At 59.7% G+C, this 23,846-nt stretch overlaps 4 protein-coding genes across 4 annotated transcripts in view; 1 reads left to right on the top strand and 3 right to left on the bottom strand.

The window, feature by feature from the left end:
- Nucleotides 1-450: 450 nt before the first annotated feature.
- On the bottom strand, nucleotides 451-5,896 carry UTP4 (UTP4 small subunit processome component). Its single transcript, XM_009904495.2, has 16 exons — nucleotides 5,676-5,896; nucleotides 5,056-5,247; nucleotides 4,859-4,943; nucleotides 4,656-4,745; nucleotides 4,337-4,545; nucleotides 4,019-4,190; nucleotides 3,847-3,938; nucleotides 3,432-3,528; nucleotides 3,028-3,092; nucleotides 2,788-2,910; nucleotides 2,487-2,646; nucleotides 2,112-2,218; nucleotides 1,868-1,963; nucleotides 1,462-1,647; nucleotides 1,213-1,323; nucleotides 451-931 (listed from the first exon to the last, which is right to left on the bottom strand). The coding sequence occupies exons 1-16, from the start codon at nucleotides 5,832-5,834 to the stop codon at nucleotides 815-817; spliced, it is 2,061 nt and encodes a 686-aa protein (XP_009902797.2). The 5' UTR covers nucleotides 5,835-5,896; the 3' UTR covers nucleotides 451-814.
- Nucleotides 5,897-5,969: 73 nt separating this feature from the next.
- On the top strand, nucleotides 5,970-7,206 carry CHTF8 (chromosome transmission fidelity factor 8). The gene is made up of 4 exons (XM_054170008.1): nucleotides 5,970-6,025; nucleotides 6,534-6,577; nucleotides 6,696-6,813; nucleotides 6,903-7,206. The coding sequence occupies exons 2-4, from the start codon at nucleotides 6,555-6,557 to the stop codon at nucleotides 7,125-7,127; spliced, it is 366 nt and encodes a 121-aa protein (XP_054025983.1). The 5' UTR covers nucleotides 5,970-6,025; nucleotides 6,534-6,554; the 3' UTR covers nucleotides 7,128-7,206.
- Nucleotides 7,207-8,153: 947 nt separating this feature from the next.
- Nucleotides 8,154-11,440, bottom strand: HAS3 (hyaluronan synthase 3). Its single transcript, XM_009904438.2, has 3 exons — nucleotides 10,820-11,440; nucleotides 10,181-10,282; nucleotides 8,154-9,298 (listed from the first exon to the last, which is right to left on the bottom strand). The coding sequence occupies exons 1-3, from the start codon at nucleotides 11,438-11,440 to the stop codon at nucleotides 8,375-8,377; spliced, it is 1,647 nt and encodes a 548-aa protein (XP_009902740.1). The 3' UTR covers nucleotides 8,154-8,374.
- A 3,340-nt stretch (nucleotides 11,441-14,780) lies between these two features.
- TANGO6 (transport and golgi organization 6 homolog) overlaps nucleotides 14,781-23,846 on the bottom strand; it is a 28,783-nt gene continuing 19,717 nt past the window's right edge. Inside the window, exons 12-17 of the mRNA XM_054170109.1 lie at nucleotides 22,723-23,220; nucleotides 22,471-22,528; nucleotides 20,129-20,281; nucleotides 16,906-17,057; nucleotides 15,744-15,857; nucleotides 14,781-15,110 (exon numbers count right to left, since the gene is read on the bottom strand). Of these exons, the coding sequence (XP_054026084.1) occupies nucleotides 14,934-15,110; nucleotides 15,744-15,857; nucleotides 16,906-17,057; nucleotides 20,129-20,281; nucleotides 22,471-22,528; nucleotides 22,723-23,220 (1,152 nt within the window). The 3' untranslated portion in view covers nucleotides 14,781-14,933. The remainder of the gene's footprint in view (nucleotides 15,111-15,743; nucleotides 15,858-16,905; nucleotides 17,058-20,128; nucleotides 20,282-22,470; nucleotides 22,529-22,722; nucleotides 23,221-23,846) is intronic.

The following is a 23,846-nucleotide window of genomic DNA, read 5'->3' as shown; positions in this document are numbered from 1 at the left end:
AAAAGTAGCTACCAAGCTACTGGGTTGTGGGGATGGCACGCCAGGGAAGATACAGGGTGCCACCACCTCTTCAGCACTGGAAGGGCATGAGAGCCCTACAAGGTGGCCACATCCTCTTGCTCAGGTCAACAGCAATCTAACCCACTCCTATGACATCAAGGACACCGAGATGATGAATCGAAGATTGGGTTGGAAGGGACCTTTGAAGCCACACCTTTAATACTGGGTTCAGTTTTGGGCCCCTCACTCCAGGAAGGACATTAAGGTGCTGCAGTGGGTCCAGAAAAAGGCAACAAAACTGGTGAAGGGTCTGAAGAAGATGTCTTGTGAAGAGAGGCTTTGGGAAATGGGGTTGTTCAGTCTGGAATAAAGGCGGCTGAGGGGACACCTTCTGGCTCCCCAGAGTTCTGTGAAAGGGGGTTGGAGCCCAGTGGGAGTTGGTCTCTTCTCCCAAGGAACGAGAGGAAAGAGCCTCAAGTTGCACCAGGGAGGTTTAGACTGAACTTGAGCAATACCTTTTTCCTCAAAAGGGTTGTCAAGGCCTGAGCCATGCTGCCCAGGGCAGTGGTAGAGCCTCCATCCATAGAGGGGTTTCAAAGCTGAGGAGACATGGTGTTGAAGGACTTGGTTTAGTGGTGACCTGCCAGTGCTAGGTTAACAGTTGGACTCCATGATCTTAAAGGTCTCTTCCATGCCAAACCATTCTCTAAGGACAAGCCCTGTGCCCACAGCCATGCAGAACAGCAGGTTTATTCCTACAGCTCCTGAGGAAGTCCACATACAGTTCCTGCAGCTGGAGCAGCTCCTTCTGCTCTCAGGTACCAAATTTCTTCTGTTGGATGGGCAGGGGCAACTGGGTCTTGAAATCCATGATGGGCCTTTCCACCACCACCAGGCACTTCTCATCCAACAGATCTGCAAAGAGCAGGGGCTGCAGGACAGGGAAGGGGCAGGAGATGAGAACACAGTGCCAGCCCTGCACTGCTTTGGCTTGGCAAGGGCACACCAACTGCCCTGCAGCTGGCTCTGGTTTGCTTGTACCCATGGCCACTGCCCAGGGCTGCAGGAACCGACAGGCAAGTGGAGCTCATGAGATCCCAACAAGTGGCTGCATTATGATGGGGACCAAGACCAAGCTCTGCTCTGTCACTTGGGCACCCGGCACCGGAAGCACAGAAGCAGGGGGAGCCCACAAGCAATAGCATCACCCACCTGGAACTTCTTGCAGATCTTGAAGGCGTGAAGCTCCTGCTTCCGGGCGGTCTCTGGAAGCTGCTTCAGAGTGTTCTGGTTCATCAGGAGGGTATTATTTTTTGGCAGGGGCTGTGAAGAGAGTGCATGACACTGATTGGCACTGCCCGGACTACAACCACTCCCAGTGAGAACTGGGACACCCAGACTAGGCAGGGGAGATGCCCTGGGGAACAAACTCATCCCTCTCACAGAGGCACAGGAGCTCACCAGGGACTTGTCGAGGACACAGAACATGTAGAGGTCGTGGAGCAGGATGTGTGACGGTTTCTTGGGGTTGAAGGTGATGTGAGTGATGGGCGTATCTCTCTCCAGCCAGGACTTGTGCAGTCCACGCTGCTGCACCATGCGGCTCCAGGACGTATATTTCTTCTTGAGGATGCTGAACTCAAACAGCTGAAGAGGTGAAAGAAGGAAAATCAGGAAGCTTGTGAGGTCTGGTACTCCCTGGCATCACCCCCACGCTGGCACACAGGCTCCGGCAAGGGTCCTGCCAGGGATAGCAAAGGAACACCTGGGGCCTGCATCTGCCTGGAACATGGCTCTCCTGCAGCCAAGAAAAGAGCCACAGGGAAAGGACTGGGATGGCAAGGGCTGTGACTGGGAGAACTCCTACCTGCTGGTCCGAGTAGGCAATAACCAGGGTGTTGATGAGAGGATGGATGGCGAGGGCCGTCACCGCGCAGTTGTACATGGGCACTGTGCAGTGATACTGTGAGACAGCAAGATGCTAATGGAGCAGCTGGGGCCACGTCTGAGCCCCCCTGTCCTTCATGCCCACCCCCAGTCCTGCTTTAGGAATGGGATCTACACATTAAGCCCTCCCATCACATGGCTGCCAGAGTCATTCCTGCTCCTACCTTGAAGAATTTCAGGTTGTAGACATGGATCGCCCAGTCCCCGCCAACTGCAGCCAGCCAGAGCCCATCTGTGCTCAATGCCAGCAGGTAAACAGCCTCCGAGGACCCTGTAGGAACACCCTCAGCAGCTCGAACAGGAGCTTGTAGTCCCAAAGCCACGCCAGAAGACATCCAGATCTATAAGCCCCCAGCCCACCTCCCTCCTCTCTCATGTCAGGCCATGAGGGTGGCACAGAGCAGAGGCTGCTAGGTAGGGAGAAGGACCGATACAGCCCAGGACAGGAATGTGGGGACATGCTTGGCCCTGCATCCACACTGGGGAGGGAACATGGAGCCCAGGGACCCCAGTGTTCCCCATTTCCTCCCAGCACAAACCTGAGGGTGGCTGAAGCGTGTGCAAATGTTTGCAGACCCCTGGCTCCAACAGCTGCAGGACATGGACAGAGCCTTGAGCGGAGGCGATGAAAAGCCTACGAGAGTCGGAGGAGAACTGGAGCTGGTAGGCTGGGAGAAGCAGCTTGGGCACTTTGGGGACCTTGAAGGGGGAAGAGAGCAGGGTGGCAGTGGTAGGTGGCTGCTAACACTACCTGCAAGCCACGCTGGCCCTGCCAGTCCTCTGGGACCCCAAAGCAACCCACCACCACGCCTCCTCAGAGTGGCCAGTCACCTTCCTCACCTTCTTAACGCTGATGCTGTTGCCCTCGCACTGCACCCGGCAGAGGTGGAAGCGGGAGGCTGTGGAGTAGGCAACCCAGCTGCCGCAGGGCGAGACGCAGCTGCAGTAGATGTGCTCTGGACCCTAGAAAGGCAAAGGGGCTGAGCAGGGCCTGGGAGATTCCCCAGCAGCCTGGCACACAAGGCTCAGCTGCTGGAGGGACAGGGTAGGCATCGGCACAGGCACCTAAGCCAGCCCTACCTTGCTCTTGAGCTGCACGAGATGCTCAGGCATGCGGCTCAAGGGAAGGACCTCGCCATCCTTTCCTAGGACACCAGGAAACTCTGTCAGTGACAGCAGGGAAACTGCACGTGTCCTGCTTAGCAGCTGAGAATCCTGGGGGCAGTGCTCAAGGGAGAGCCCAGGCCTTTCCCCATTCTCCTATGAGGCTGAACTCTGCTGGAAGCATAAGCTCAGCCTGTGCCCAGGCACACACCATGCTGGGAAACACAGCCTGGGCTGTGGCCATCACCAGTGCAGGGCTGTGGGGAAGAATGGGGTCAACCTAAACCAACCCTCTTCTGCCCAAACAGGACAGTTCATGCCCCAAATCCTGCTGGCTCTGCCACGGGGCTCAGACTGGAGAGCTGGGCCTTACAACTCACCAGTCTCCTCTGTGGAGCCAAGCCTCCAGAGCTCCAGGTGCTGGGAGAACTGGAAAAGAAGCAGCTGGGCTTTCCTGGCACAGGAGACAAGGCGTCGCTGTGGGCAGAAATGGGGAGACTAACATGAACCCACAGCCTGTCGGGAAAGGCTGGGCCAAAGCCAAAATGCCCCAGGGGGGGCAGAGACTGGGGTGGGGGAAAGCAAGGACTCAGGTCCCGTGGGATGGGAGCACAGGGATGGAGACCCAGTAGGACCAGCAAGACAAGCTCACCAACTTCTACCTGCTCCATGGCAGGAGCCTCCAGACATGCCAGGGCCAGGGAGGGGACCTGGTGAGGCAGGGAGGGCCAGCCTTCTCCTGCAGGAAGAGTCAGCCTTAGCAGGTACCAGCCCCTGCTTTAGAGCGGCACTCACGTGTGGGAAGGTGAATTTGCGGAGGGCTACGTCGTAGCTCTTCTTGTTGATCTTCTCCATCAGGGGGCGGATAACCAGTTGGGCGTCCAGGCCTGGAAGCCAAGCAGAGCTCAGCCAAACAAGTAGCAGGAGGAGAGCCCCACGCCCTCCAGGTGACCAAGGCTGGTCCTACCTCCAGAGATGAGAGCTGTGGAGCTGTGAGCCACAGCTCGCACGTCATGGGTGTGATACTGGAAGGGCTTCGTCCGCACCCAGCGCTTCTCTTGGCTGTCCATCTTCACTGGCAGCAGCTGGAACTGATAGGTGGCACCAGTGGAGGTGCCCACGATCAAGCTGTCCTCATTCTGATGTGGGAAACAGGGTTAGTGGCTGCAGAGCAGGAAGAACAAAAGGGAGCAGCAGCCTCACACCCAGCCCTTACTGAGTGTCTCCAGTCAAGCACAGAGGAGCCCAGACAGGGCTGAGTGACACATGGGGGGGACTTGCTCACCTCTGACACAGCCAGCGAGAGGGCAGCTGAAGTGCTGACGGTGTGGGACTCCTGCAGCATCCCTTGCTTCCAGTCCCAGAACTGCACCCTTCCGAAGGAGTCTGAGGTGATGACGGTGCCACTGGAGAGGCAGGCAATGCTCCACACAACACACTCACGCTTCACCTTCTGCACATGGTAGTTCACCATGATCGTCTGCACTGTTAAGCCTGGGGAGTGGGAAAGAGGGTTGGGGGTGGCAAAGGGGTCCCCTCACAAACACAGAACGTGGCAGTGGTGCCAGGGAGAGGCCGTGCTCAGCCCTCAGGGTGCGAGTTACCTGAAGAGACATCATACACACGGAAGATGTCAATGGAGCCAGCCGCTATGTGAGAGCCTGATGGGTTCCAGGAGAGGCACAGGACACGTCCTGCGGGCAAGGAAAGTCCAGATGTCACCCCATGGACACGGCCATCGGGATTGGGGCAGCTTGGAAGGACAAAAGAATGCTGCTGCTGCAACACCAAGACCTCCCAGACTCACCTTTCCGCTTGTCCAGGTTCCGCTCAAACTGGATGCCATCAGGAACAACTTGGAAGAGCTTAATGGAGCCGTCCTCACAGCCAATCTGCAGGAGCACTGGGGTCAGTCCCAGCAGGACAGGTAGACCCTCATCCTCCACCACTACCCCGGGTCTGCAAGAGCACCCCGCTGCTATTGCCATTCCTGGCTGCACTTACCGCCAGATGGGTGCCACTGCCATTGGCCGCCATGCTCCAGATGGGCCCTCCGCAGCCATCAACAGAGTGTGCCACGCACAGCCGGGCCAGGTCATACTCAGTGATGTCCCCGCTAAGGCCAGCACCGAACAGCCGGTCTCCTGCCGCCCAGCACAGCACTTCCACCACCCGGGTCTCGTGCCCAGGAATCACCTGCCGAGGGATGTCTGTTACCCTGCTGCATGGCAGCTGGGTACAGCTCAGGATAGGCCAACGCGCCCCAGTACAGCCCCATATGACCTGTGCAGCCGGACAGCACAGCTAGGTGCAACACACCCTGGCTCGGTATGGCCAGGTACAACCCGGCATGGCTGGGTACAACCCAAGTACAGCTCAATATAGGCGGACACGACCACATACGGCTCGGCACAACCCCGCACGGCTCGGTACAGCTCCGTGGGGCCCGTTATCCTGCTGCACAGCCTAATACGGCTCAGTACAACCCGGCATGGCCCCATGTGGCCGGACACAACTAGGTACAGCCAGGTATATTCCAGTCTGGTTCGGCCCAGCTCCGCGGGGGCCGCTGCTTTGCTGCACGACCTGGTACAGCCCGGTACGGCCGCGTAGGGCCCCCTCACCTTCTCCTGGAAGTAGTTGGCACCGAAGTTGTAGATCTCGACGGCACCGTCGGTGCGGGCCAGAGCCAGGCGGCCGCCGCGGGGCTGGTAGGCCAGGCAGCGAACCCCGGCCGGCACCAGCCCGAAGAACCGCACCCGGTGCACCTCGAACTCCCCCATCCCGCCGCCGCACCGGGCCTCGTACCGGCCCCGCTCCCTCGGTCCCTCCTGGTTCCGGCCCCGCTCCGCCCCGCGCAGCCCCCACGTGCGCGCGGCGCACCGGGAAGCGGAAGTGCCCCTCCCCGGTGACCGGAGGCGGAATTGCGACCTGGCGGGAGATTCGCGCGCTGCCGGGCGCAGCGTTCGGCCCGGTGCGGGGTGTGGGACGGGGTGGGGGAAGCGACCCGGGGCTCGGGGGAGCGGTGGGAGGGACCAGCACCCCGAGAGGCCCCGGGCAGGCTGCTCCGGCACGGCCCCGCTCTACCGGCACCGCTGGAGGGCACCAGCGCCCCGCGGTACCGGCCCGGGGGTCTTCAGGACTCGGAGAGGGGCTGGCTGAGTATGGTGGTCTGGGGAGGGCTGCAGAGCGCGGCGGCGTTTCTGGGGGCCTGTGGAGCCCAGAAGGGTAGGTCTGGCCGGGGTGGTTTATGGGGCCCGGGCACCAGCTGCAGGGCCCAGGGTGCTGTTTGGGTCTGGGAGGGGCTGCAGGGCCTGGGGGGAAGGGGGCGGAAGAGCCACAGAGGGAAGAATTGGGCTTAGGAGGTCTGCCTCCGGAGGGAGGTCTGAATGTGGGAATGAGAGAGAAGGGAGGCTGGGCAGGGGCTCTTGCACTGCAGCAGAGGCTGCCTTGTCCCCACCCAGTACTGACTGTCTCTGCAGGTCCTTTGGAGGCCCCGGAACATGGTGCAGATTGTTATTTCCAGGTGAGGCTATGATGAGCTGCACAGCATTGGGAGGGGAAGCAGATCCTGCCCCACAGCAGGGCCCAGCTCCCCACCCACAGCTGGAGCAGCTGGGTGAAGCTGCTTCTCTCACCTGCAGCACAGGTGCTGGAGGCCTGGCACAGTGGGTGCTGGTGGAGCTGCAGGGTGAGATTGAGCCTCGGCAGAGTGGTGGGCTGGCAGGGAGCCTGCTGGGAGACCTGCATTACACCCATGAGGTGAGGCAGCCCTCCACTCTCTTACTGGGAACAGCCCCGGCAACCAGGGTGCACAACCCTCACCCCCAGCCTCTTGCTGCTCTCCTCAGGGTGTCCCTGTGCTCATCGTGGGCCACCACATCCTCTACGGGAAGGTGGTGCAGCTGGAGAAGCCTTTTGCTGTCCTGGTGAAGCAGGGAGCTGGTGAGCCTGGCACCAAGCCCAGCTCCACAGAACCACACACCCACTACAGCGTCACTGCCCTCATCAAAACCAAACTGCTCTTCAAAACCCGCCCCAAGCCCATCATTACCAACGTGCCCAAGAGGGTGTGAGGACTCAGGCCAGCAGGCATGAGCTCTGCTGACAGGCAGCTCTGAGTGCTGCTGGTGAGAGTGGAGGTGATCCAGGGTTGGCCACTGGCCTCATCCCTGTCCTGCACAGAAGGCTCTGGGGCCAGCTTAAGATGCTGGGTGTCCAGGCACCCAGAGCCCTTCGTGGGTCACTTGTTCCTCTGACAATGACTTCACTTAAGAGCTGCTGAGCTCTGGGGCACAACCTTACCTGCCATTCCAGGTAAATTGAATCCCACTGCACAGGAACCTCTTCAGAGCCCATGCAGGGCTGTCCCACATCCTCTCCACACATGGCCTTTTCTCTGTGCAAGTCTTTATTTTGCCAAATCCCTCAGGATATAAAACCCAGACTTTTCAAAATATGAAAAACACAAACCCCCCCCAGGTTAAAAAATAAATAGATTTACAAACCATCAGCAATGATTATCAAAGAGCTACAAAATTCTCCTAAAAAACTTTGTATTAAATTAAACAAAACAAGCTAAAAGCTCAAGTGTAGAAAGGTTTAAAGCCCTGAAACAGAAAAAGAGGGCCCAGGGTGACCTTCCCAGGGAAGGGAAATGTGGGAACTGCTTTTTCCCCACCCTTCTGTACATGACTGAGCCCCAAGTATGGCATCTCAGCAGGGTTGGGATGATGGAGCCATGATTTGGCCCCAATTTCCACATGTTAGGGTCCCCTCCCTTGGCTCTTTGGCAAAGCTGAAGGGAGTTGGTGCCCTCCTGGGGCAGCCAGACCCCTCTAAAAGGAGGGGAGAGCTGTTGGGGGGGGGGGGGGTGTCTCCCAGTGGGTACATGCCCACACATACAAGAACCGTGGGGCAGAGATGGGCAGCACCAGCCAGCGGTGCGGGCACAGGTGCTGCGTGGAGGCTGTTTTGCCATAGCACCATGATGGAGGGGGCACTGAAGGCCCCCTAAAAAGCACCAAAGGGTGGAAGGATGTAGGTGGGGTGGGGGAAGCACAGCCAGCAGTGCTCCACACAGCACATTGGTATGGCACAGAGGGGACATTGCCAGCACCACTGCAGTTGTGCCCAGCCCAGCCTGGCCTCTCCCTGCCTTTTACAGAAAAATGAGAATAAAAGAAACAAAACCAACAGAAACAGAACAAGACTTGAGCAGAAAGGCTGCAGAGGGAGCGCTCAGCGCTGCCCAGAACTGGTGGGGAGGGAAGGGGACTGGCAGTCACCATGGCACACAGGGTCACTCTGGTGCTCCCCACGGTCACACCTCAGCAAAGGCCAACCCGCACTGCTCTTGCCGCTTGCCACAGCGCCGAGCGAAAATGGCCAGGTAGAGAGTGAACAGGGCCACCCAGTAGCAGGCATAGAGGATGGCCCCCGAGACAAGGAAGGCCACCTCAGTCTCACTGAAGAGGTCCTGGCTGTAGGCGGTGTAGGCCAGCCCGCCCAGCAGCACTGCCACCCACACTGACACCGGCAGCAGCCCCACAAAGTTGACCACGATGGTCCGGCGCCCTGAGGTGCCCCAGCCTGACTTGTTGATGGTGGCAATGGCAAAGATCTTGGCAGGGAGGAGGCTGGACATGTAGAGAAGGGCATAGAGGGACATAAAAATCATCTCAACGTTGCCTCGCAGAAAGCAAGCGTAGGTGGCTTTGATGATGCCAACCAGTTGCACTGTCAGGAGGAAGAGGAGGATGTTCCAGATGCGGCCACGGTAGAAGAGCTGGATGACAGTGGCAATGAGGAAGAAGGGGAAGAAGCCGGTGACCACCGACTCGTAGGTCATCCAGAGGTGATGCTTGTGGAACCACAGGGCATTGTAGAGCCATTCGCGGAAGTAGGACTTGCTCCAGCGGGTCTGCTGGTTGAGCCAGCGCAGGTAGCGGGTGGGCGTCTCCGTCAGGCACTTGGAGCGAGCTGTGTACTTGGTTTGGTAGCCCAGGCTCAGCACACGGTTGGTGAGGTGCCGGTCATCCCCAAAGCTGCACTTGCTGCCCAGGAAGGTCTGGTGGTACCAGTCCTCAAGGAACTGCTGCAGCAGGGCGTTGCGGTACATGCCCAGGGGTCCACTGATGCACTGCACGCAGCCAAAGTAGGACTGGCAGGCACGCTCCACGTTGAAGGCCATCCAGTAACGCACGCTGCTCAGGAAGGAGATCCAGGAGTCGTACTTGTTCAGGATCTGCAGAGAGACAGGCATCAGAGAATGGTTTGAGTTGAAAAAGACCTTCAAGACCATCAAGGCCAGCTATCAACCCAGCACTGCCAGGTCACCACTAAACCATGTCCCTCAACACCACATCTCCACAGCTTGGAAACTCCTCCAGGGATGGGGACTCCACCATTGCCCTGAGTGGCCTGGGCAACCATCAAGGTGTGTGTGTGGGGGGGGAATGTTTCTCATGTCCAAACTAAACATGTCTTATGCAACTGGAGGCCATTTCCTCTTGTCCTGTTGCTTGTTCCTTGGAAGAGACCAGCCCCCACCTAGCTCCAACCTTCTTTCAGGGAGCTGTAGAGAGCCAGAAGGTCTCTCCCTACAGCTTCCTTTTTTCCAGGCTGAACTGCTCCAGTTCTCTCAGCTGCTCCTTACAAGATGCCTTCTCCAGACCCTTCGCCAGCTTCCTTGTCCTTCTCTGGTCCTGCTCCAGCACCTCAATGTCCTTCTTGGAGTAAGGGGGTCCAAACTGAACCCAGGATCCAAGGTGTGGCCTCACCAGTGCTGAGTACAGGGGAATGATCCCTGCCCTGGTCATGCTGGCTGCCTGGTTTGGCAGGGGTTTGGCCTAGATGATGTCTAAAGGTCCCTTCCAACCCTTAATATTCTGCAATTCTGTGATCTAAGCCAAGATGCTGGTGGCCAAAGAGGTTGGGCACACTGATGGCTCATCTTCAGCTGCTGTTGACCAGCACCCTCAGGTCCTTTTCTGCTGGCCAGTTTTCATCCACTGCCCAAAACCTGGGCAATTCATAGGGTTGTTGTAACCACTTGCCCTTGGTGAACCTTAGGCCACTCACCACTGCCACCACCCCGCTGGGTGCCCTCCCTCACAGATGGGGTTACCTGGACATCTCCACCAACACCACCAACGCGGGGGTCAGCCTCCAGGATTCGGAGCATCTCGGTGGTGCAGGCGGGGTCCAGCACCGTGTCTGAGTCACACACCTGGGGGCAGAGGGAACATCAAGCCCCGCTCCCGCCGCCCACGCGCGCCCGGCAGACAGCCCAGCCCGCAGCCGGGCAAGCCTGAGCCACAGCCGGCGAGACGAGGCAGAGCTCCAGAGACCGGCAGGCGGTGGCAGGGAGCGGGAGAGCCCCGTGGTGCCCGGCCACTGCTGCCCTGGGCCACCCAGCCCCCGCCGTGGTGGAGCCCGCTCTGGCCGCTGCTGCCACCGCCGCTCCCCCCTCATGCACACGTGGGGTCCTGGCACCCCGCATGGTGCCACACACAGTGGTACCATCCTTGCCAGGGGATGTGCTGAGGTGATGCAAAGCCCTCCTGGGCAGCTCTGCAGGCAGGGCTCCACCTCTGGGTACTTCAAACCCAGTCCCAGGGGCTTTGTGTTGGTGCATGGGGCTGAATCCAGCACTTGGCAGCCGGGTGCTGCTGTGGGCTCCTTCTGCTCCACCCACAGACCCTCCATACAGGCAGGATGCTCACTGCCCACATCTCCCCCATGCCCGCCCAGACCATGCAGACACCTGGATGTAGTCCACGGAGTCTCCCAGTGCCCGGAACGCCGTGTACATCACTTCACGCTTCCCGCCCCACTTCTGGAGGATGCAGGAGTAGGTGGTGCCACGAACCAGCTCCTGGACAGAGGCCAGCCCTTCTCGCAGCCCGGCCTCCGTCTCCCCTTCACCCCATGCATGGAAGTTGCTCCTCCAGATATAGCTGCCAGAGCGCTCCGAGCCCATCACATCGCGGAAGATGTCCAGCATGTAGGTGTCGTCAGGGCCATTGCCATCCACCACCATCACCACTTTGAGGTCGGGGAAGGCGATGCGCTTGACAGAGAGGAGGCACTTCTTCAGGTAGTCAGGATCCTCCTGATAGGCAGCAATGCAGAGGGCCACGGAACGCCCCGGCCGCACCGGCCGCCCCTCGTCCCTCATGCGCCGATGCTCCAAGAAGGCAAAGAGGCTCTGGATGAAGAGGTGAAGCCCCAGGATGGCCCCGTAGAGGCCGAAGGAGAGGTAGTGCTTCTCTGTGTGGATGAACTGGTACCCGGTGACGTAGGCAGCGAGGATGCCCCCCAGCACTGCCAGGGCAAAGAGGCTGGTCCCGACCACACGCAGGGCCGTGGAGAGGCTCACTGGCATCTAGAGGGGCACAAGTAGTGTCAGGACCCCCTGCCTCACTCTCAAAAAGGAGAAAGCAGGGGGACCCCTCTTCTCTGCTGCCCTATAGCCACCCTGTCATCAGTTTGGAGGGGGACACCTTCCCGGTACCACGGTGCGGAGGGTCCGGAGTTCCCACAGCCCAGTGGGAACGTGGCTGCTCCCAGGGGACAGCCGAGATGGAGGACAGGGAAGGGCACAGGGACATCGTGCACCCAGCCCCAGGGTGTCCCCAGGGAAGAAGGGCTTTGCCTGCACACAGGCACCCCGAGCCCCAGCAGCGGGGGTGATAGTGCCCGGACCCCCACCTGGCTGCGGGACGGGACCCAGCAGTGCAGGCAGCGGGGACTGCAGAGCTGCACGGAGAGACACGGCTGTGAGGTTGGGGGTACAGGCAGGAGGCAGAGCCAGCCCTAGAGACCCCCCCGCTACCGGCAGCACCACCCCGGCAGCCTACAGTCCCTTTTCCAGACCCACCGGCCCCCGGGCCCTGCAGCCCCCGGGTTCCCCCGGTTCTTCCCGGTCCCGCTGCAGCCGGTGCCGGCTCCGCGCTCCCGGTGCCGCCGCAGCCGGTCTCGCAGCTCTGCGGGGGGCGTGGACGCTCTGAGCCGGTACCGGCAGGGCCAAGAAGAAGAAGGAGGGACCGGGACTCACCGTGGTGGTGCCGGTGCCGCCGCTCGCCCCGGCTGCCGCCGCCGCTATGAGCCCGGCCCGGCCCGTGCGGCCCCTTTATACCGCGGCGGGGCCGGCACCGCCCGCAGCCCGCGGGGGCCCCGCCCGACATCGGCACCACCCCCGGCACCGGCACCGACACCGATACCGACCGCAGCCCGCGGGGATCCGCCCGGCATCGGCAGCACCTGGCACCGACCCCAGCCCCGCACTGCGGGAGCGAGGAGCGGCATCGGCAGCGCCCGGCATCATCACCCGGCACCGGCATCAGCTGGCACTGCGCGGGCACCAGCGCCGGAACCAGCACCGGCATCACCCGGCACCACACCGGCACTGCGCGGGCACCAGCATCACCATCACCCAGCGCCAGCATCATACAGGGCAGCGTTGGGGCACCTCAGGGTCCTCCCGTGCCATCCCCGCTCCCCCGGTGCCGCTCCATCTCCTCCTGGTATCCTGCTCCACTCTTGGGGCCACCTTGGGGTCCTCCCCATGTCACCTCCCAGAGCTACCCTGTCTCATTGTGTCCCCTTCTTGGGGCCCCTCTCATGACATGCACATGTCACTTCCCATGCCAGCGCTTCTCTGCCATGGCCGCTATGAGCCACCTGGGGACACCTAGGACCTGTCTTGCCTGGTTACTCTGTCCCCATGGCTGGGGGGGAAGTGTCTCAGGGCAGGACCAGGGCCACCTCCACACAATGTCCCTGTGTCATACTGACGGCACAGGGGACAACCAGCCCTGGGAGTGCCCATTTTGAGTCCAGGTAACCTGCAGCTTCAGCTTTAGACTCGAATCCAGTGCTTCTACGTTCCTCTCTCTCTAATAGGAGGAGCCATTGTGTGCTGCTGGGCTGGGAGGCAGGCACAAGGTGACACCAGGACAAAGCCTGGACCCTCACAGCCCTGGGCACACACAAGCCAAATGGGTCCCCTTGGCTGAGACCCATCCCAATCAAGGTGCTGCTGTCTGGAAGCTCCCAACTGCAGGTGCTAGAGCAGCACATACTGTGAAACTGGTGAGCCTGCAGACCATGGGGACAGGGCAGGGACACACCAGGCTGCTTGACACCACTGATGGGGCTCCCATGTGGCCTGAGCCCGGCAGTGATTTGGTATGGAAGTGTGAAACCTGGTGTAGTGGGTTCAGATTTGGCGTGGTACAGTGCTGTGGTGATGCTGGATGCATCCAGAGGCCCCATGGGTGCAGAGGTGGCATGTGCCCACCCCACAGCCTTCCCCATGTCACAGCCCCAGCCCCTTAGTCACTCTGTGTCTCTGTTACCTCTTGCAGCATCTGGCCACAGGAGCACTGGCCAAAGTGGAAACCAAACTCCTCCTCTGGCACAGCTGCCTCCTTGTTCCCAACGCTGCGGTGTCCAGACAAGAGCATCAAAAGAGACCATCCAAAAAACATCTGCCACTTGTGGCAGGCCCTGGGGAGCCATAGTTGGTACAGCAGCATCCTGGTGGGTGCCTGTGACACTGGCACTGATGTGGGCTGATGGCAGTGAGAACGAGGAGGAGCAATCTGCCACTCTGTGGGAGGACAATGCACTCCCTGCTGCCCTTGCATGCAATCGGCACGGCACGGCACGGGACTTGTGGGCCTGGCACAGGTGGCTTCACTGGGGGTGGAGACACAGCTCAGCACCCCCAGCCTGGCAGGGAAAGGGGGTGCTGGGCTCCTGATGCTATCCAGCACTGCATGGCACAGAGTAACTGAGAAATTGGTACTGGGGGTTGCGCCCAGCAGGGCTGGGGGATGCCCAGTGAGGGCAGCTCCAGGCTGGGTCCCCAAGGGCTGTGGTGTGACCCAGCAGCAGTCCTGTCCCCGGCTCTGCTCCCCTTGTACAGTGGGTGCTCAGCAGCTCCTGGTGCAGGAGTGGGAACTGTGATGCTGCAGTATCCATAGGGGGCTGCACTGGCTGGAGGGAGAGGGGGGACTCCAGCACTGGGATCATCTTGGTTGCTGGCATGTCCCCACATGAGCAGTGGTCCCCCCAGGGTGCCCTGCACAGTCCCACAGCCCACAGCCACACTCCCAGCACATGTGGCAGCCTTGGCACAAATGGGGTCTGGGTGCCACAGTGTAAGGGCCCCATCCTCACACCTCATAGTGACAAGAGATCTCAGGAATTGGCACAGGGTGGGCAGTGCCACAGGAACACCATGAATGGTAACAGGTCCCCAGCACAACCCTGCTCCCAGTTGTGCAGTGGCAAGGCAGGGACTTGGCAATGTCAGCTCCATTTCCCTCTGTCTCCTTGGGAAAAACACTGGATTTAGCTAAAATCTTAACATTTAGAAGCTGGAGGCTCAGTTGCCTCCAGGGATTGTCCCCCTCCTGTGCTTTGGGCTGGCACCCAGCAAAAGTTCTCACCATGCCCATGGGCACACAGCAGTGAATGTGTGAGAGCCACTGGCCAGCCTGCCAGTACCAGGATGCCCCAGCAGCCTCACGGCATGAGCGTGGTGCTATGGGAGAGCGATGCAGGGCTGTGTGGCAGCATCCAAGCAACTTCCACCACTCTGCCACCTCAAGCATGCAAGGGTGACTTGCACTGGGTCAGGACATGAGTGGGATCGCACCAGGGGCTTCACGTGGCCGCCAGAGATGACACAAGCACAGGGTTGAGCATGTCTCTGTTTAATTCCAGTGCCAATCCCCTGCCCCAGCCACTTGCCCTCCCCAGGCTGCCCTTTCCTTCCCAGCTGGCACCTGCCAGCGGCACCCCGGGGACACAGCGATCTCTTTGCCTCGGGGAGCACCAGGAGTTCATTTCGGTGTCCCCTGGCACCGCTATGGCAGCACCACAATCTTCTTCTGCAGGGTCTGCGGGGGGAAGAGGATGCTCCTCATGAGGGTGTCCAGCTCCTCCAGCGCCAGCTGGGCGTGCAGCACGGTCGCGCTGTCAGGCTCGGCCCTCACCACGTGCTTCAGCAGCCAGTAGAGATCCCGCAGCACGTCCCGCAGCACCTGGCCAGCACAACCATCAGCAGCCACCGGTGGCACAAACCCCAAACACAACCTTTTGCTGTGCCCCAGCCCGGGCAGTGCTGCCCCTCCCACCAACGCTGCCAGGACACGGCGGCACCACCACCACTGTGGCACTGCCTCAGGTGCGAGCCGCAGCCCTTCTCTGACTCAGCTTCCACAATGCCAGCGGCACGCTGCAGGGTCTCCCTGCCTGGGGGGCACAAGGGGACATCGAGATCCTCGCCGTGGGGAGTCCTGTGGACAACTGTCTGGAGAACACGCCATGGGAGCTGAGTCCTGACATGCTTGTTGCTGAGAAATGGGGAGGGAGGCCACAGCCCATGGAAAAATTGGACATTTCCAAGTCAAATCAGTGGTGAACAACTCCCAAAGCTCCCAGAGCTGGCACTGCCCCACATGACTGCCAAGCAACTCAGAGGGACACCCCCATGATGTCCCCTCTGCCCCAGGAAGGATCTGGTACTTGGAGGAAGCATAAGCTGGAAGTGCCACTCCCCTAGGACTTTCCTTGGAAGCTTTGAATCAGCCCCCCAGCCCTGGCAATGCCTGGCAATGCCCAGGAGTGTGGCAGAGGCTGCCCAGGCCCTGCTGACAGGCAGGGAGGTGACCCACCTCGGTGGCCTTGTTGCTGAGCCCCCGCAGCAGCACCACCACCACGTGCACAGCAGCTCTTCGTACCTCAGCCTCAGGGTCTGTTCTGGCTATGGCTGTCAAGCAGGAGGTGACCTGTGGGGACAAGACAAGGGGGACCATTGGAAGGGGCAGGGAGACATAGAGAGACCTGACAGAACAGCTGGTCGAGGTGGTGGGGACATCCCTGGGGTGAGGATAAATCCCTGTGCCCAATTTGGAGTAGCCATATGGTCTGCCAGCACCCAACCTGGGGGGGTGGCTCTCTGTGGGGCACAGGGCACCGAGCAGCCCCCATTTCTCACTGGGGACGCCTCTAAAAGCTTTATAAGGAGCTGGTGGAGTGGAAGGAGCTTAATTAAAGCCCCGCCAGTGACAGCCAAGAGAATGAGCAGAGCTGGCGTGCTCCTGAAATAGCAGCGTGTGGTGTGTTGGCATCTCCCCAGGGAGTGCTGGCACCCAGCGACGCTGTGAGCAGGGATGAGGGAGAAGACTGAAAGCCACATCTCTGCTGTCTCCCCCTCCTGCTCATGAGGCACCAGAAACTGGAGCTCTGTCTATCAGGAGGGCACAGACCCACCAGCTTGAAGCTCCCCTCAACCCTCAGGGGAGGAGACTCCAAGAGCTAGGCTGAGCCCAGCGGCACCACAGGTCTGGTGGCTCTGGCACAGGAGAGATCTGCACCCTGTGAACCTCCTATCGGCTGCCTCTTGATAACAGAATGATAAGGGGACCGTTAACGAGGGCTCATTAAGAGAAGGAAGTGCCTCTGGCAGGTCTTGAGTGTGCCCCCAGGTCTTCTCCTGCTATGGGTGGAGTCGGCACCACTGCTTTTCCTTGGGCGACTGCTTCCCTGTGCAGATGTCTTTAGCTGATTGTGGAGCCTGTAGCCCTAAAGAACAGGGTTAGAACCTCCGGAGTGTTCAGATGCAATGAGTTGTAGACTCTGACATCAGTAAATATTCTTCATGTCACAGATGAGAAAATCTCAGCTTGGAAGAGACCTCAAGGATCAATGGCCCAAGCTTCTTGTCCTTCACGGAACTCCCAAACTGCTGCCCCTCCCAGCAGCAAGACCTGCCACCCGCTAACGAACCACCCGTGTTAACAAGCACTGGCAGGGATCTGGGGATGGGGCTGGTACCTCCTGGACGATGGATCCCAGCTGGAAGCCGAGGTGCTGGCAGAGCTCGCCCAGGTTGGAGAGGCTGCTGGCCCGCAGCGCGCTGTCGGGATCGCGGGCCCCCCGCAGGAAGGCCTGGATCAGTGGCTCCCGGTGCTGGAACACCATGTCCCCTGCAGGAGAGAGCCCAGCGGCACATCACCGCCACGACAAACACGCAGCCCCTTCTCGGCACAGCCCTGGCTCTGCTGGAGGCAGACAGGTTGAGCCCCCTGCCCCAGCCCCTGGACACAACATCTGGAGCACAGCTTGTTGGGGGCAGCTGTGAGCAAGGCACACGGGACCCATGGTGATGCCAGGGATGGGGACATGGAACAGATCCCCTGTGTGCCTGCAACCCCCAAAAGCATGTCCTCCCCACAGCAAAGAGCTTTGTCTGAGGTCATTTGGTGCATCCCACATCCCTCCCCCAGCTCCCAGGAGGCTGCTGGTGGGTCACCACAGACACAGGGGACAGAAACGACATGTGAAACCCAAAATCTCACATAATTCAGCCTCCCTCCCCCCTCAATTAACACCTGCAGGCGCCGGGAGGTGTGAGCCGCTAATTGGGGGTCTGCCTGTGATCAGCAGCTACAATGATCCAGCACAGGAGGTGCCCGAGGCTGGTGGCTACTCATGGTGTGGGCACAGCTCCAGTCACCTGACAGGGGCTGCCCCGGCCAAGGGGAGCACTGGAGGCAAGCAGGAAGCTCTGGTGGGCTCACTGGACACCAGCTGGGTGGTTTCCTGGCTGTTCCAAGTCCTCTAAACCCTTTGGATGGTTGTGCCCTGCAGCTGATGGACGCAGTGGGGTGTGCTGGGATCGGGGGACAGGAATAACTCCACACTTTGGGGCTTGGTGTGGTTGTTGCAAGGGACTGGGAACTTGTCAGCCCTGGCACCACTGGCATGCCAACACCAGCAGTGCACGTCCAGTGTGCAAGGAGGGGAAATACAGATCCAGATCTGTATCCAGAGGGACCTGGACAGGCTGAAGAAGTGGGACCACGTGTACATCATGAGGTTCAACAAGGCCAAGTGCAAGGTCTTGCAGCTGGGTCAGAGCAACCTCCACTTTCTGTATGGGCTAGGGATGAGGGGCTGGAGAGCAGCCCCGTGAAGAACTTGGCGGTGGTGGTGGGTGCAAAGCTGGACATCAACTGGCAACGTGTGCTCACAGCCCAGACCCAACCATGTCCATGTCCCCAGCAGTGTGGGAAGCAGGGGCAGGGGAAGGATTCTGCCCCTCTCACCTGCTCTGCTGAGACCCCACCTGCAGTGCTGGGGCCAGCTCTGGAGTTCCAGCACAGGAGAAACATGGACCTGTTGGAGCAGAGCCAGAGGAGGCCACAGCAATGATCCAAGGGCTGGAAGCCCTCTGCTGTGAGGCCAGGCAGAGAGAGGTGAGGTTGTTCAACCTGGAGAAGGCTCCAGAGAGAGATTCTTGTGACCTTTCAGCTGGGGACAGACTTCTGAGCAGGGCCTGTTGTGACAGGACACCATGTGAGCAGTTTAAATTAAAAGAGGGAGATTTAGACTGGATAGAAGGAAGGCATTTTTGACACCAAGGGTAATGAGACACTGGCCTGAGGTTGCCCAGAGAGGTGGCTCTGAGCAGCGTGCCCCAGTTGCAGATGTCCATGCTGTGACTGCAGGTGGTTGGACAGGATGAGATTAAAAGGTTCCTTCCCACCTAATTCAGCCTGTGCTTCTATGATTCTATGCAGGGATGGTCAAGCGAGGGCCAAACCAGGCCCCTGGGTCCTTTCCTAGGAGGACACCACTGTGGCTTCACTATTCCTAGTCGTCCCTGTTACTAAAGGACTGTATGCCTGGAGGAGCAGGAACAGCTCCTGCATGGCATTGGGTGGGAAAGCCCAGGGCAGTGCCATGGTGCCAGGGACAGTCACATTTGGTCAGGGACACAGCCTGCTCCATGCCTGCACCCTGGTAGCTGGTATCACAGCTGGTGTCCAAGCATGACCCATCTCCTGCAAAGCCACCAGCAGAGAGGCCACAGAGAGCACAAAGCACTTCCCTTCCTGCAGCACCAAGGAATGTGCTCCCTGATGGAGAAGGGGAAAGATCTGTCCTGGTGCAGCTGGAGCAGCTTTAATGTGTCTGCAGCCAAAGCTCCATGGGTCCATGCGAGGTCTCCATGAACCCTCACGTAGTGCTGGAGGCAGAGGACTGGCACCACACGCTCGGTATGGGGCTGCTGGCATGACAGCCACGCTGCCCCCTGCCAGATCCCCGCTGCAGTGGGGTGGCAGGTAGGGACAGGGATAGGGATAAGGACAGGGCAGGAGGCAGGGGCAGGAGTGGCAGAGTGTGTCTGGCAACGCTGAATGAATCCTTGCTCTCACATCCCCAAGCTTTGCAACAGAAACAACTTGAAGTGATCTGCTCTATACATACGCAGGCGAGCCAGGACGCGCCGCAGCGCTGCCCGCGGCGCAGGCACCACCGGGAGCTGCGGGAGGGAAGGAGCCGCAGTGCAGGCCGTGCCCACTGTGCCAGCCATGCTGCCAGCTGTGCTCTGGGCAGTTGCCAAGGGAAACCCAGCGCAGTGCCAAACAAGGCTGGACACATGGACATCACCCAGGGGCCTTAAGGAACTGAAGCTCTGTCACCACAAGGAGATGATGCCAACTATTCCATAGCTGGCCTCAGGGTATGGAATGGCATGACTGGCTCCAATGGGATGCCTGCAGCTGGCAGAACTCATGCTAGAGGATACTGCTGCAGTAGCTGTGCCCTGGAGAAGAGCTCTGGCATATGGCACAGTACTAGGGGAGCCCCAGCCCTGGCTCTGCCACGGTCAGTGGGGGAACAAAGCACCTGGTTGGTGACTGGGCACCCTCATCCCGAGGGAATGCCAGCTGCTGCCATGGAGAGCTCCAGCTCCATACTCCTACTGGCCAGGAATAAAACAAGGCGTCTTAGGACATGTCCCAACAGTGGCTGCTGGAAAGGCCTCATCCAGCATTTGCCCCTCAGCTCTGCATGTCCGGGCACTTCCCAGCACCTCCAGCTGAGGGAATGGTGGGCTGCTGGCAGCCTCCACCACCACGCTCCTGCTCCCGCCACGCTTCTCACCTTTGGACAACAAAACCCCACTCTGGGCGTTACCCCTTAGGCCTGGTGGCACAAGGGGCTTGGACAGCTGCTGCTGTGCTCCTGGACGTGGCTGTGGACTCACCCAGTGCCCGGGTGACACGCATCAGCACCTCGCCCAGCTTCATCCTGGTGATGGCAGCCGCAGTGTCCTCCGTGCCCTGCGCTGGGCACTTGTACTGTGCCAGCAGGACAGGCAGGATTTGCTCTGGGTATTCACTGGAGAGCAGGGCAACACCTAGGGGGAGAGCCAGAGGAAAGCATGGGTGAGGCCAGGCATGAGGGTGGCATGTATCAGTACCCTTGGCAGAGGAACCACTGGCAGCTGTGCCACCTGGGTACCTCAGGTGTGGGACCCGTACCACCTTGGCCCCATGGCATGTCCAGCAATCCCCCTGTGCAAAGTACCAGCATGAGAGCAGCCCCGTGCTAGGTCTAGTTGGGTGCCAAGTTGGAAAGTAACTAATTTTGCAGCTGACAGCAGGTGCCCACTAACAAAGGGAAGAAAGTTTTGACACTAAGGGTGATGACATTGCCTCAGATTGCCCAGAGAGGTGAGAGATGTCCCAACCCAGAACCATTCCAGGTTAGGTTGTTTTGGGCTCTAACCAACCTGCTGCAGTTGCAGATGTCCCTGCTTACTGCAGTGTGGGTGGCCTTGGAAAGTCCCTTCCCACCCAAACAGGTCTGTGACTGCCTGATTCTAGTTGCTGCTGGTTCAGTGACCCAGTGTCAGTGGCTGCTGAGCAGCTCACCCTAGTGTGGCCCAGCATCAGGGGCAGCTGGGTACTGCAGAGGATGATGAGTGCAGTGTCTGGTCACTGCTCCCAGCTCTTGGCCTTCAGGAACATGTCCTTGCATGTTCTTGACTGTAATGGGGCTCCACAAAGCCCCTGGGTTTGCTGGGCCCAGGCTGGGAACCAGAGAAGAAGTGTGCCCACATCTGCCTGAGGATGGAGAGGAGTCAAAGCCTGGACATGGGACATGTGCCAGGCTGTGCCAGGGGTCTGCCCTGGTTCACCATCCCTGTAAGGTACGAGATGGTGGCAAGCACCAGGCAGGGCTCTGGCAGCACCGTGTGCACCTCTGTTGGGAAAAGGCAGCTGCTCTCCAGGGAACAGGCGAGTGGCAGCGCCAAGTGCTGAGTCAATGGTGAGCCCCAGCTCCCCGTGCCCTCCAGGGGCAACCGCCTTCACCTTCAACCCCGTTCCCCGGTTATCGGAGGGTGCCCAGCGTGGGTTACCCTCTGCTAGACTGGGCACGTCTGGCGTGGCGACGACTTCGCCTTTGGCATCACCTCACTGAGCCCGGCTCTGCGATAACCGGCAGCGCCACCGCAGCCAGCCGCGGAGGGCAGCTCTCCCGGCACGCCGCCGGTGCCGCCGCAGCGGGAGCTGGGCGAGTCGGCAGCACAGGAACCGTCTCAGGGTTACTCACAGCCGCAGCCAGGCTGCGGAGCACGGCGGCAGCTGTGCAGCTGCATTAATCACCCGGGACGGTTGGAGAGGTTCTTTCACCTGCCAGGCAAGGACCAACCTGTCCCGCTCAAGACCGTGCAGGCCAAGGGAAGCCTGGCGATAAGCTCCTGCTCCAGCTGCTGCGGAAGGTCACCAACCCACCGGCAAGTTCCCAGCGCTGCCGGAATCGCTCTGGGCCATGGAACAGCGCTTCCCTTCCACGCAACCCAGCGCACCGTGACCGCCACCGCGGCTCTTGCACAGGACACCCTCGTCAGCCCTGCCTCGGGATTCCCACGAGCAGCCTGCTGCTGCAAGGCTGTGCTGGAGCAAGTGTGGACCTGAGGGTTTCCTGGGAAGTGCTCGGTGCCCCTGGCAGCAGCCTGGCACAGAGAGGAGGGTGGCCACTGCCCTCCTGCCTGGCTGCATGCTCACCACTGCTCTCCCTGCTCAGCTGGGGCAACGATTTGTGAGGCCATGAGATGTGATGGACTGTGGAATTGACTTGGAAAATGCTCCTGTGGTTCCTGGCACTGTAGTTACCATGCTGGCCATGAGAACAGATGTGGCAGGGTCCCAAGAGAGCACCTGTGGGTCCCCACAGACCCAGTCCCAGACGAGCAAGCCAAAATGTCAGCTGGGTGCAGGGCCAGGGAGATAGATGCCCCAAAGGTGAACCTTCCCAGAGTACTTCCACCTTAGGCTCCTGCTCCACCAAGGAGGTGATCATGGTGTGGGTAGACAGTAAATCAATTAATTACCCAGGGAGCAAGCACAACAAAGCCCACTGGCTTTGGGAACATGACACAGAGCCTGCATATGCCTCCAGGCTTGACCAAATGGCATGAAAACGTGGTCCTGGAGGACAGGAAATGCTGAATCTGCCTTCAGCTCCTTGCTCTTTGCTTTCACTCCCCCAGTACTGAACTTTCCTCAGGCCCAATGCTCACCCTGTCTGGGCACTGCTCACCTTGGATGGCTGAGAGGTAGACAAAGGCATCCTCATGCTGCAGATTCTCCAGGAAGACCTGTGAGGAGAATGGGAATGCTGTCAGCAGCAGCCTTGGGCAGGTGGCAGCCCTGGTCCCTCTCCCCTGATGCCATCAGCTAACGGTGACAGCAAGGTCAGAGGGTTCTGGTAATGCAGACCCAGCCCACTAGCATGCTTATCCCCAGCTCAGCACTGTGGCACAGGATGGGAACCACAATGGGAGTGTGGTACCTGCAAGAGTTTCTCCTGAAGCTGAACAGCCTCTGGATCTCGCTGTGTGATCAGGCTGGTGAGATGGCGCAGGGCAGCTGCCCGGCTAGGGGGCTGTGGGTCATAGGCTGACACCAGGAGCTCCTGGAGCCCAGCTGAGGCTGTGGGGCTGGCACACGGAGCTGGAGCAGAACCTGCAGCACCAGGCTCATGGCACACGCTCTGCCCTTGGCTCCTCCCCCTGGGAGCCGAGGGGCTGCTGTGGCTGCTCTGTGATGGTGCATGGCCACTGCCTGGGCTTGGGGCTCCAGCAGGGCTCGGTGCTCCCGTCCCCGGCTTCTTCCCCAGCACACCATCGGCAGCAGCACCCACTGACCCCGGGGAGACGGCCCCGTGGGTGCAGATGGCAATGCGCAGGTCAGCAGCCAGCTCCTGGGTGAGGGGCTCAGGGTAGGTGCGGGACAGCTCCTCCAGCCAGGGCAGCAGCTGCTTCAGCACGGCGAAGTCGCTGGATTGGAGCTGTGGGTGGAGAGAAAGAAGGGAGACCCTTGGTGTTCCCCAGGGCTAAGCACAGTTCAGTTTAACACTGTTACCAATGGCCAAGACAAGAGGATTGAGGGCATCCTCAGTCCGTTTGCAGACAACACCAGTTTTAACTCATGCTGAGGCAGAGCTTGTGTTCCAGCTTGTATTCATTGCCTATTGTCCTATCACTGGGCACCAGTGAGAAGAGACTGGCTGCACCTTCCTGACATCCACCATTAAGGTTTTTGTAAACTGATCAGATCCTCTCTCGGCCTTCTCTTCTCCTGGCTAAACAGCCCCAGGTCTCTCAGCCTGTCTTCCTAAGAGAGATGTTCTATTCTCTTGATCACCCTTGTAGCCCTCTGTTGAACTGTCTTCAGTAGTTCCTTGTCTCTCTGGGAAGTCCAGAACTATGACCTGTTCCACCAGCATCATGAGGCTTGTCCAGTTCCCAAGCTACAGTGCCTGATGGGGAAAAAGCTCCTGCCCTAACCTGGGTTTAACTGCCACAGCAAAATCCAGGCCATAGGACCTGAAAAGTGATGTTTTAGAGGAGATTTTGGGGAGCTATTGGATGATTTTGTGAAAAGCCCCTGGCCACTGAAATTCAAACAGCCTCC

The sequence above is a fragment of the Dryobates pubescens genome, chromosome 19, assembly GCF_014839835.1.
Source record: "Dryobates pubescens isolate bDryPub1 chromosome 19, bDryPub1.pri, whole genome shotgun sequence".
NCBI classification, from domain to species: domain Eukaryota; kingdom Metazoa; phylum Chordata; class Aves; order Piciformes; family Picidae; genus Dryobates; species Dryobates pubescens.
The sequence above is the reverse complement of the archived record's forward strand: the minus strand, read 5'-3'. Positions and strand labels throughout refer to the sequence as shown.